We start from the raw sequence: 12,293 nt of genomic DNA on the forward strand, positions 1-12,293 counted from the left end.
AAGGAAGATGATTAAAGGACTTACAAGGAATTCTAGACATTTAGGCCAGTCTGCTTCTTCTACCTCCCATGGGAGTAGAGCCTCCCCTTGCAGATGACCATGTCTGATACCATCTGAAATGCTCCTGCCTCTACTTACTATAAAAGTCTGGAGACAGGAGCAAAAAAGTAAAGGACATGAACTTTGGGGTCAGGCAAACTCGGATTCAAATTCTGGCTCTGCTATTTAAGCAAGGAACTAATCCCTTTTAAGCCTCAATAATAACAGTTCCTGCCTTGTAGAATTGCTGTGTGTATTAAATGAGTTCATGCATGTCACGTTATTGGCACAAAGTACATGCCCAATTAAAGTCTGGCTCAGCAGAGCTGTGCTGCGGCTGACTTGAGCCAGCTCACACGAGCTAATTGTATCATCTCTCCCCAGCTCTCCTGTTCATTGACCTCATGCTTTGAAAGCTTGAAAAAGACCATGATATTTGTGTTTATACCATAGAAATCTGCAAACTCTTCACATTGGGGGTCTTCTTACCCAGAGAGTTAATTTACAAGCACCCCAGTGGGTTTAGGCATTCAAGTTGTTATTTACTATCATTCACTAGCATGTCTTGGCCAGTTGATTCACTCAAGTAGCCCTTCATTAGTGTCAGTTGCATTTGTAAAAATCCCTCCAGCTTTTCTATTTGAATGAGAAGAATTGATGCAGGGCAGGGGAAAGGCAGCAGTTAAAGGCCTTGGGAGGCTGGTTCAGACTCATCTTCGAGACTGACATGCTTAAGTGTGAGATCTGAATGAAGCCAGCATGCACACCAATGTCTGGTGAGGCCAGCTGGAACCATTCAGCACAAAAATCCTCCATGATTTCAGCACTCAGGTATGAGGAAATTGGGAGTAGCTCCCAAGTCCATTCTGCCCGAGTGGCTTAGCATCCCTGGGCCATTGAATATGACTTGAACAGCTGCATGCAGCTGCTGGTGACAAAACTCCCAGGAAACCTGGTGGAACTAAAATCAGAAATGGTGATCCAATTAATGCTGCTGAACCTCAAATGCTGGCTCCAAACTTGTGGACTCTGCATTAGCATTAATAATGATTTCCTTAAAATCATTCAGTGATTTGGATAGCTATCTAAATCTCATTGAGAAGCCAACTCTCTTTGCTTAGAAATGTGTACTTATAACACTTAGGCAAATGATCCATGGCAAGATAAGGCCCTTATACTGGGTGCTTGAAAGGGCAGTACCCCTCGTAGCTAAAAGATACTCCAACGACATTTCATGTGAGGAGGATAAATGAGAACGGCAAGCATTAAGATTAACTTCATGAAAGTTAATTCAAGACAGAGTGACAATTTAAAGTCTTTTTTAAACATATGGTTCTTTTTAACAGTAAGACATTCTACATGGGTATAGGGATTGAAATTTTAATTTAAATTTTACCTTGAGCTCTATGGTTTATAAAAGGCAAACAAAGTCCTTGTCTTAGGTCATATTCTCTCAGAAGCAAACATAGAAGGGTTTGAGTTTTAAGCAGTTAATTTGAGAGATGATTTTAGCAAGTTTCACAAGAGGAGTAGGGAAGAAAGATAGGAAAAGGAAAGCAGCCAATACTGGGTGTGTTCATGAGCACATTCCACTGTGGGCAACCAAGACTCAGTCCTATTGGGGACCTCCAAACAATGTTGTCCAATACTGTAGCCACTAGCCACATATGGCCAACAAGTAGTTGAAATGTGGCTAGTTTCAATTGAAATGTGTATGTAAAACACACACCAATTTCAAAGTCTTAGTATGAAAAAAAAGAATGTAAAATATCTGACTATTTTTATATTGATTATACATTGAAATGATAATATTTTGGATTGTTGTGTTATACAAAATACTGTTAAAGTTAGTTTTACGTTCTTCCTTTCACTTTGTTCAATGTCGCTACTAGAAAATCTAAAATTATACATGAGGCTCATATTTGAGGCTCACGTTATGTTTCTACTAGACAGCATTAGAATAGAACATGAGTCAGATGTGAGTATTAATCAACCAACTCCTGTCTATTATTGGTTGAGGGCTGCTCCAGAGAAATTAACTCTCTGGTGCTTTGAATTTGCTGCCAGGACAAGTAAAGCACTCAGAAGAGAGTCATAAGGACTTTCCTTGGAAAGCTGTTGGTGCTATAAAATAACAGTAAGCACCAAGGAGACATAAGTAGGGCACCAACAGCCACTGCTACAGTTCCTCCTCTACCTCCTTTATTCCTGCTCCTGCCTTTTAGATTCTGCTTCTACTTCTCATGCCCTCTGAATCCATTGCATTTGGAAGTCCAAGAAAACCTTAGGAATCAGACATGTTTGGACTGGAGAAGAGTAGATAGAAGCCATAATCCTTGTTTCAATGAACTTTTATGAAGAAAAGAAACTGGTGTTATTTCCCCTTGAAGATAGTGGGCAGTCCAGGGAGGGAGAGAGATATAACTTAACATAGAGAAAGACCACACCGATCAAACTTCATGTAATGAGATCAAATGCATCAGAATTTAAAGAGCTCCCTGCTGATGGAGCTGCCCAGACTGAGCCTGTCAGTGATTTGAAGGGGATTCTGGCATCCAATGAGAAGCAACACAAAATTAGGGCCTCTGAGATACCTCTTTCATGGTCAGAACACTGTGACTGACAAAATGAGGAACAAGGAGTTTTAATCATAGAATTAAGCTCTATATCTTTCTAATATCTCTTAGAATGAGAAAGAAAAAAGCAATAATTTACGAATCTTTACTATGGTCCAAGCACTGTATGAAACTTTAGGTATGTTATCTTATTTAATCCTCCAAACAAAACTATATGGTAAGAATTATTGCACCCAGAATTGTAAACTGAGGCTTACAGAAAATGACATTTGCCTAAGGTCAATAATTGATAGAGCTAGAATTGAATTCAGGTCTACCGATTTATGCTTTTATTATCAAAGACACATTGAATGGCTACCTTAGGCCATAACCTGTGCATTTAACCACTAGATTTTCCTCATAACAACTGGGCTTTGTTGAGGAGTTGGCATGCACCTCAATTCTGATAATGAGAGCAAAATATAATATGTGGAAAGTGTATTTTCCAAAGATGGCCACAGCAATATTTTAGGTCTTACACGCTCTATAGAACCACTCCCCAAAAGAGATTGAGGTCATTTTCATTTCCTCTTGAATTTTGGCAGGCTCGTGACTATTCCAAAGAATGAATTACATGGAGTGATGCAATGGAATGTCCAAGCCTGAGAATACAGTGTCTCCCTTTTTCCAGGAGAAGCTCATTTTGGAAGGTGGCCGCCATGCTTTGAGGAAGCCCAGGCCACATAAAGGTGGCCATGAACAAGTGTTTTAGGAAGTTGACCCAGCTAAGATTTTAGCTGACAGTTGAGATCAATCACTAGACAGACAAGTAAGTGAATCTTCAGATGGTCCCAGCTCCCAGCTGTTGAATCTTCCTGCTGAGCCCCAAACCTTGTGAACAGGATGATTAAGTTATCTCTGCTGTGCTCATGAGTATAAGAAGTGGTTGTTTTCAGCTTATTCTAAGTTTTGGGGGTGATTTGTTATATAACTGTATTAACTACAACATCATGTTCCATTTTTACCTTCGCTGTCAGGAAACTCAAGGTCAAATTTATTCCTTAAATACAGTAACTGCATTAACCTTAAGTCTTAGAACAGCTACTTTTTAATTTTATAACACTAAGCATATATTTCTACTTTATTAATCTTATTTTGTCTTTTGTTGAAAAAATATGAAGTATACATAAACAACAAAATGACCCCTACCTCCCCCAATAATAAAAGTATGAATTTAATACCTGAATCTTCTTTCATTTCAACATCCTCTTCTTCTTCATTATTATCATCTGTTAAAAAATAGGAAAACATAAATAAACACTTGTATGAAAGTGGGAAACACAAGAATGTTCCAGATGGATTAATTAAAAAAATCAAAGAAAAGGATAACAGATCAGTAGAAAAGAGACTGTTAAAGCATGCATTTCTGTTGTCTTATTATTATCATGCTAAGTTAAGAAGAAAGTATACACATTAATGCACAATTTAAAACCTAGAGTTTACATTTCCTTTTAAAAATTGTTATATTTATAACAAACTATATATGCAATCATTTGTTTTACTTATAGAAATTATATATGGTTACTTCAGTCATTTCAGTTGCTCAAAATTAAAAATCACCGACTTTAAATGCCACATGTTCTAACTTTGTTAGAGGTCTGCATGCTCACTTCAAGTATCTGAGAAGTATGGACATCATTATTTGGTCATAGACCGACACGTGTCAAATCCCCACACCATGAAAAGTGCTGCTTTGCTGCATTTGGAAATCCCAACGTTCACTCATGTGCTTTCAAGTGTCCCACCAGTTGCACCATTCCCATTTAGCTCCCCTCATCTCCCAGTATAATCCCTTTTAACTGGACAAGGACATGTGATTCCTCTGCACTATGGATGACACGCTTGCTCTTTTGAAATTCTGACACATTGTCATCTCTCTCCTTATGCTGCCCACATCCAGTGCTATGTTCTGAATATCTGTATCCCCCCAAAATTCATATGCTTAATCTTAACCTCCAAGGTAATGGTGATTAGAAGGTGAGGTCTTTGGAAGGTGATTAGATCATAAGGGCAGAGCCCTTGTGGATGGGATTAGTGTCTTTATAAAAGAGACCTAAGAGAGACCTCTCGCCCCTTCCTCCATGCATGGACACAGGGAGAAGATGGCTCTCTGTGAGGAAGAGGGCCCTCACCAGACACCGAATCTGCCAGCACCTTGATCTTGGACTTCCAGCCTCCAGAACTGTCAGAAATAAATTTCTGTTGTTTATAAGCCACTGAGTCTATGATATTTTGTTACAGCAGCCCAAATGGACTAAAATATCAGCTAGCGCCAAATCTTCTCCTGTTTCTATGTTTGGTCCTCTCTCCTCACATTATTGCAGTACAAATTCAGACTCCCAGTGCCATTTGCCTTAGCTATTTTAGCAGTTTCCTAACTGCTCCTCTCTTTTTCTCTCTCCTGCATCTCACTCCTTTTACACATGACTGACCAATCAATCTTAAAATACAGCTCTGATCTGGTTCACAACAGTTCAGTGACTGCCCTCTGCCTAATGAGAAAAGTCTAGACTCTTCCCGATAACACTCAAGGCCAATGATACCTGGTTCCAAACACTTTTCTCAGTTTCACCTCCTCTGTTACATGCATGCTATCACCCACATGGATGGCAACACTTAACTCTTCTCTGATCTCTCAAGGTCTCCCTTAGCTTCCTCTACCTGCCTTGGTCTTGCTAGCAATGCTCTTCTCCCTCTCTATTCACCTTCATCCTTCAAGTGCAAGCTTAAGTGCCATAGCATCTTATTTCCCCAAGTTTGAATGAATCATGTGCTCTTGGATGTACCTTATTTTTACTGCTTTCTTGGTATGGACTTTAAATACACATGGGCTTAGGTTTGCATCCTGGCTCCTCCACCCATCCATCCCCTGGGCATGTGATCTTGGAGAAGTTACCTGGATCTTCCTGAGCTTCAGGTTCATCGGCTATATAGTGGGATAATAATAATGCCTACTACACAGAGCTTTCCTAAGGATTAAATGAGATAATGCCATGTAAAGCACTAGGACAGCTACTGAAACATTAACTGCTAAATATTAGCTGTTATTATAATAAAATCACACAGTCTACTTGTTAATTTATCTCTCTTTCAAATATCCATCTCCAGATCATAAATTCTGCAAAGATAGAGACCAGGTCTTGTGTTCCTGTATATTCCTTGGCACTTAATGCTATTCGTTTTACATACCAGAATCAATAAATGTCCACTGAATTAAATTGATATTATTTTCTATGTGTTTTATACATATTAGCTATATGATCCTTTGTAAATAATGGGAAGTCAGTGGAGATTTGCAACTTTCTCCTGTGTATGTGCTTTGTAATTTAGTCATCCCAGCCAAATTTGCTCAGTCTGGCCCTCTTCTAAGAATTGATTATCAATGATGATTAGAGATTTATTAGTCAGTGGAAAGAGAAAATGCCTTTCATTTGAGGTTTTAGAAAAGCAATTCTTGATAACTACAGTTAAGTTTTAAAGAAGTAATTTTTTTTTACCATGGAAATATTTTAGAAACATTGATGATTTTCTACATAATTTTTTTAATTCACTCTATGAATGCAGTTTTGGAAGGAAGAATACCAATTTCTTATAAATATAATCTTCTAACCAAATGTTTATGAAAATGTTACAAAGTAAACTTCTTAGATTCTTCCCTGAACTTAATATCTTTAAATATAATTTTATTTTACAGAGCCATCTAAAATCTATATGACAACAGACTCTCTGGAATCTCAGAGAGAGATAAAAAACAGTCTCTACAGTTTCTGGGGAAAAATAAAGGAAGAGTCAAAGATCCCTTTGCTTGTCACTTATGTTTCCGTTATTCACCTGGCAAACACTCATTGGTTATCCTATTGTGTACAAGACTTTATGTTTGGGGCTGTAGAAAACACCAAGATGAATAGAAACTTAAGCAGGTTTTTTTTTGTTTTTAAGAATCTTATCTGTAGTAAAGAAACCAAGACATGCAAATACATTCCAATATATGGTAGTCAGTGCTATTAAAAAGGTGTCAGAGGAAGGATTGATACTTCTAGTTAAGCTACTTGGAAGTCTTCTTGTGTGTAGAACATAACACTGAAGCTAATATTTGAACTACATAGACTGTCCTGATAACGTCATCCCCAGAATGACTCCTGTGTGTGGAAGGACCAGGCTTGGGGTTATTATTCATTCATTCATTTAATTCATGCACTGATTTAGTCATACAGTGGTTAAGAGTCTCTCCAGAGTCTGGACTCAGACTGGTTAGGTTTACTTCCAGGACAAACCACATATAACTATGCAAATCTTGGGTTAGAAGAACACCAGAATATTTCACCCTGAAATATGAGGGATCTTACCCTCACTACCATCTCTCAATCCCTTGTCTCTCCCAAAGCACGGGGTGAAGATTTTCTCTGCAGTTCCCTTATCTATCTAGAAACAGTAGCCCCCAAAAGGGAACAAAATTGCCTTCCATCCTCTCCCTGAAATCAAGTTATCTATTGCAGAAAACCTGAGAATGTAACCACACCTGGACAGATGTTTTTCACAAGGTAATGCCTGCCTCTTGGGCTCATTCAAATTCCAAAGAGAATAATTTACAAGTTAATTTCTGTCTCCTGGGTCCATTCATTCTCCCTAATAATCATTTATTGCTCCTCAAAAAATTTCCTACTTTCTCCATCTATCCACTCCCCTATGAAGAAGAAGATATAAGCTTCTGTGCCCAATTTAGCTAGTGGATAATCATTCTCATGCGATTCCCCCATGCTTATGCATGTTAAAATAATTTTGCATGCCTTTTCTGCTATTAACCTGCCTTTTATCAGCTTATTTTTAGTGAACTTTCAGAGGGCAAAGGGGAAGTTATCTTTTGGCCCCCAAATAACAAAAAACCTATATGTCAGTTTCTTCATCTGAAAAATAGGGATAATAAAATTATCAACTTCTTAGGGTTAGGATTATATGTCAAGTGCTTACACAGAATAAGCATTCAATAAATACTGATTATCGCTATTATTGAGATCACCTTTGCAAAAATTGTGACAATGAGAGAAATCTGACGTAGAAAAAGTATGACAATGAAAGAAATTTGACACAGCAGACTGCATCTTGCTTCTAACCTCACAAGCGGTTCTTGTTCATTTCTGGGTATAGCCCAAGACAACTTTGGAAGGAATTTAGTTTATAGTTCAACCTAAAAGCAAGAATGATAATAGCCCTTCTCAAAACTATCCCTTCCTTGTTTGGGGACTGAAGCTGCCTTTGTGAAACTAATGAAAGGCCCCAAGGTCACGATTATGAGAGAAGCCTGAATTCTACTAAGACGTAGGCACAGTTCAACAATACCCAGCCATTGTTCCAGAGGTCCCAAGATGTGTAACCTCTACAATTGCTCTAATAGATAACTTCACTATTCTAGAACCTAAGGTTGGTCTTTTGAGATGTTTTTCAGACTTTTGCATTCTGGCAACTGACTGACTCCACTGGGACCTTTGCCTCAGTACTCAACTGGTCCTGTGGCCCGTATCCAGAGGCTGACTCAGTGCATGAGGACAGTTTTCCACACTCCTGTGATTTCATCCCCAACCAATCAGCAGCACCCTATCCCTAGACCTCTGCCTGTTGTCCATAAAACTCGTAGCCTCCAAGCTTTTTGGGAGACTGATTTGAGTAATAAACTTCTGTCCTCTGCTTGGCTAGCCCTGCATTAATTAAACTCTTTCTCTACTGCAATACTGCTGTCTCACTGAATTAGTTTTATCTGTGCAGTGGGCAAGAAGAACCCATTGAGTGATTACATTGTGATGTCATTTTTATAACTATTTTTGCTAGTCAAATAACCATTTCTTGAGCTCTACCTTGTGTACCCATTATGAAGATACAGGTTAGCAATCTTTTCCCTCAAGGAGCTCACAAAGTGGACGATATAGAAAAGCAAACAACAGAGAAGAAGGTAACAGATTATCTGATGGAGGTAAACAGAAGTTGTATTGGGAAATATACAAAAGCCAGCTCAGTCAGAGAGAAGGTCTATGAAGGCATTGCAGAAGAGGCAAGACTTCAGCTGAGTCTTAAAGAGTGAGTTAAAGTTATGTAGGGAAAAAGAAAGGCTACAGAAGATGCCCAGATGTGGATGTCCTGCCTACACCTCCTTGTTCCTTGACAATTCAGTGCATGCCAGCCTGCCTTTGAGCCACCAGCTCCTGGGTCTCTTTGCCTGAGGGCTCTCTCTGCTTGCTGAATCCCATTCAAGTAATACCAGAGAATTAACACCCTTTAGGGTTGAGCCTTTCTCAAATGATGGACAATTTGCATATAAGTACCCCAGCTCCCTTGCTTCCCAAGTGGCCTAATTCAAAGCATGTTCTGTACTATCTCCCTGAGTCTCCTCACTCCTACTGGGGTTGAGCCCCAGTTGTCCAGTGGTAACTGGCTTACAGCTTAACCTCATTGCCTCCTGCTCTTGCTTGTCTCACTTCCCCACTTCCCTACTGGTGTTTCCTGGGATCATCTCCCCGCCACACCCCCGCCGCCCCAAAATACTTCTACTTCAGTCCTTGTTTTAGGATCTGCTTCTTGGGGAACTCAAACAAACAGAAGGGTAATCACACTCAAGCAGAGGGAAAAACATCTGTGAAAACCTGTGGATGTGAACCATCAAGATGTTTTTAAGGAAATAAAACTAGCTATGAATGGCCAAAGGAAGAGTTAGCTGAGAAACTGCAACTAACCCGATCTGTTCTGGCTAGATAATACACACCTTCCACGCCAGGAGTGATGGTTAATTTTATGTGTCAAGGTGACTGGTCCAGAGTGCTCAAACATTTGATCAAACATTATTCTGGGTGTGTCTGTGAGTGTTTCTGAATGAGATTAAAATTTGAATGGGTACTTAGCAGATTGCCCTCCCTGATGTGAGTGAGCCTCATCCAATCAGTTGAAGGTCTAACAAGAACACAAAGGCTGACCCATGGAAGGTAAGAGGGAACACTTCCTGCCTCATTGCCTTTCTACTAGTTGGCCATTGGGGTTTTTTTCCTGCCTTCAGATTCAAACTGAAACATTAATTCTTCTTGGGTCTGAAGCCTGCCAGCATTCAGACTACAACTACACAGTTGGTTCCATTGGTTCTCAGACCTTTGAACTCAGACTGAAACTATGCCATGAGCTCTCCTGGGTCTCACGCTTGCCAACTGCAGATCTTGGGACTTAACAGCCGTCATAATCATATGGGCCATTCACTATGATAAACCTCTTTCCATGTATTTTAATATATGTTCATTTTCTCTGCAAAAACCTGACTAATATATAAGGTTGAAGCATTCACTTTATTTGAAAAATCATAGAGTGATTAAACAACTGTAAGCAGAGCAGTGACATACCATCTTTTGAAAGATAACTTTTTATAAGAGAAATTTACTGAAAATTATAAAGCACATGCCTTAATATTTTGCAATTATTTGTATTAAAATCAAGCATAGAGTCCTTTTGCTCTACAAAGCACCTAATGTGCCATTACATATTAATGAAATCTACTTTAGTTCAACATTATTCTATGTAATATGCTTGCTTGAGTCATATTTGTGCAACAAATTGCTAGCAAGAATTTTTCTAACAAAACCAGGAACAAAAAAAATATTGAAAAAAGGTGACAGCCTATGGAAGTAGGGAGTCATGCCACTCAAAGTTTGAAAGTAGTTAGGAGACTGATGAAGCGTGGGCACAGAGTTGCGGCCCTTTTAAACAGTTCTCCAAGCATCATACTTCTTTGTTAGAGGACAAAAATGAAATAAAAGGTTTCTACCAAAATGATAGAAATACTATTTCAAAATAGAGAGCAATCCATCAGATGGCATTGTTCTGTGTGTTCAGAAATGCCAATTCCAGAAAAATCCCCATTCTTTCCCAGGCACAGACCATACAGAGGCTAAAGCTCCATTTAATCTTATGGGACCTCTTTGATGTTAATTTCATAATAGAAGCTGTTTTTATTCACTGCATCACCCTGTGTTAGATTACCCTGTTGCATTCTACACAAACACATGAATATGACTGAAGTTCTTATTCTGATCACAAAATATATGTGAAAACCAACTAGTTTCTCATGAATAACCAGTTTTGGGTAAAAGCTAGCTTTATATACTTCAGAATCCCCTTCATAAGGAAATGTCTAACCTACCTTGAGCTCTATAACATTGATTTCACCTTCTTTTATTGGAGACAGAGTTAATGTGAATGATTTTTGTTTTAATTATTATACTTGTCTTCTGAGCAGGTACCTGTCATTTCCCAACAGCAAATAGTCCACACTTCTACGGAAAATGAAGTACGCTATGGGTTTTGGAATGACTTCAGGTTTGTCTTACTCCATTACCTACAGCCACCATAATTAATACAGTCTTTGGGGAAGTGAAATAAACAAAAACAAGCAAAGAAAACCCCGTAGAACTTTATTTAAGGTAATTATCAAAGTGTACTCTCTGGACCAGCAGCACCACTATCATCTGGACACTTGTTAGAAATGCAAATTCTCAGGTCCCACTCAAGATCTATTGCATCTAAAGCTCTGGGGAAAGGACCCTCCAGGTGACACTCACGCACACTGAAGTTTGAGAGCCACTAGTCCAAAGCACCAATATTGGTGTGTTGAAGAAGAATCTTTCAAAAGAGTAGACGTCCAATATTTCCACTGAACAAACTTGTGATGTCTCACTAACACTAATGTGGTAAGAGGTGCCCAAGCCACAGGGTTGCTGGGTTTGAGGAACAGTTATGCTTTTCATAAGATATGGTATGCTTTCTCATGTGCTTGAAGTCACTCAGCTACCAAGCAGCTGAGTGGCAAGATTATCATGGTCCGTGGCCAGGATTCCTAGATTGGCTAGGAGACATGAGCATGAATGGAGACTAGCCTCAAGGAGGTCTGTGGGTGGCATGAGAAAAGGAGGGTGTTATGAAGGGGAATGTTACCCTTATGAGCTGTTAAGGCATCCTCTCTACTCCCAAGGGAAAAAAATGGACAGACACCTGAAATAGATCATAAAGTTCCCTTGTCAAATGTTCAGGAACATCCATACATATGGGCAGGTCTGTCAAGGAGAACAATTACGATAATCCTGCTGTGGTTTTATTTCACAAGCTTCTACGTTCTCTCCCTTAGAGCTTAATTTCTTACCACAGGCTTCTTGTGCACTCTTCATCTTTTTAATATTTCATTACCAAAAGCTTCTAGGAACAATTTGGATTTGCAGAGAAAAGAAATATTATTAGCAAAAATAAAGCTTTGTTTTGGGCTTCTATGTAGTAGGGAAGAGGTTGTTATCCTCGTGGCTTCTTGTAGGACTTGACAAAGCCGAAACTTCAGGCAAAGAATGTCTGATAAGGGAGAGTCCTCCCTGAGTAGGATTCCTGCCATTAAGTTGAATACCTGGACTCACTGCATCTAACGAATTGCTAAATGTACTCTCTGAAGGTGATTGATGAAGCCAGGAGGAATTTTCTTTCTTTTAAAAAAAAAAAAGGGAATTTTTCTTTTCCTTCAGCTGATCGTTGGCCAAAATGAGCACTCAAATCTAATTACTTTATAAATCAAGCAATAAATACAAGGCACTGCTTAGAAAACTGCCTGATGCTGCTGCTTCTGGCGTG

The 12,293-nt window shown here is 39.1% G+C and overlaps 1 protein-coding gene across 5 annotated transcripts in view; it reads right to left on the reverse strand.

Annotated features, from left to right (window-relative positions):
* MACROD2 (mono-ADP ribosylhydrolase 2) overlaps positions 1–12,293 on the reverse strand; it is a 2,131,323-nt gene that overhangs the window by 168,590 nt on the left and 1,950,440 nt on the right. For all 5 annotated transcript variants that reach the window (XM_058432749.1, XM_058432748.1, XM_058432747.1 and 2 more), the window contains one exon: positions 3,836–3,883. In XM_058432749.1, the coding sequence (XP_058288732.1) occupies positions 3,836–3,883 (48 nt within the window). The remainder of the gene's footprint in view (positions 1–3,835; positions 3,884–12,293) is intronic.

This window comes from Hylobates moloch, unplaced genomic scaffold (genome assembly GCF_009828535.3).
Source record: "Hylobates moloch isolate HMO894 unplaced genomic scaffold, HMol_V3 SCAFFOLD_21, whole genome shotgun sequence".
In the NCBI taxonomy this organism is placed as follows: domain Eukaryota; kingdom Metazoa; phylum Chordata; class Mammalia; order Primates; family Hylobatidae; genus Hylobates; species Hylobates moloch.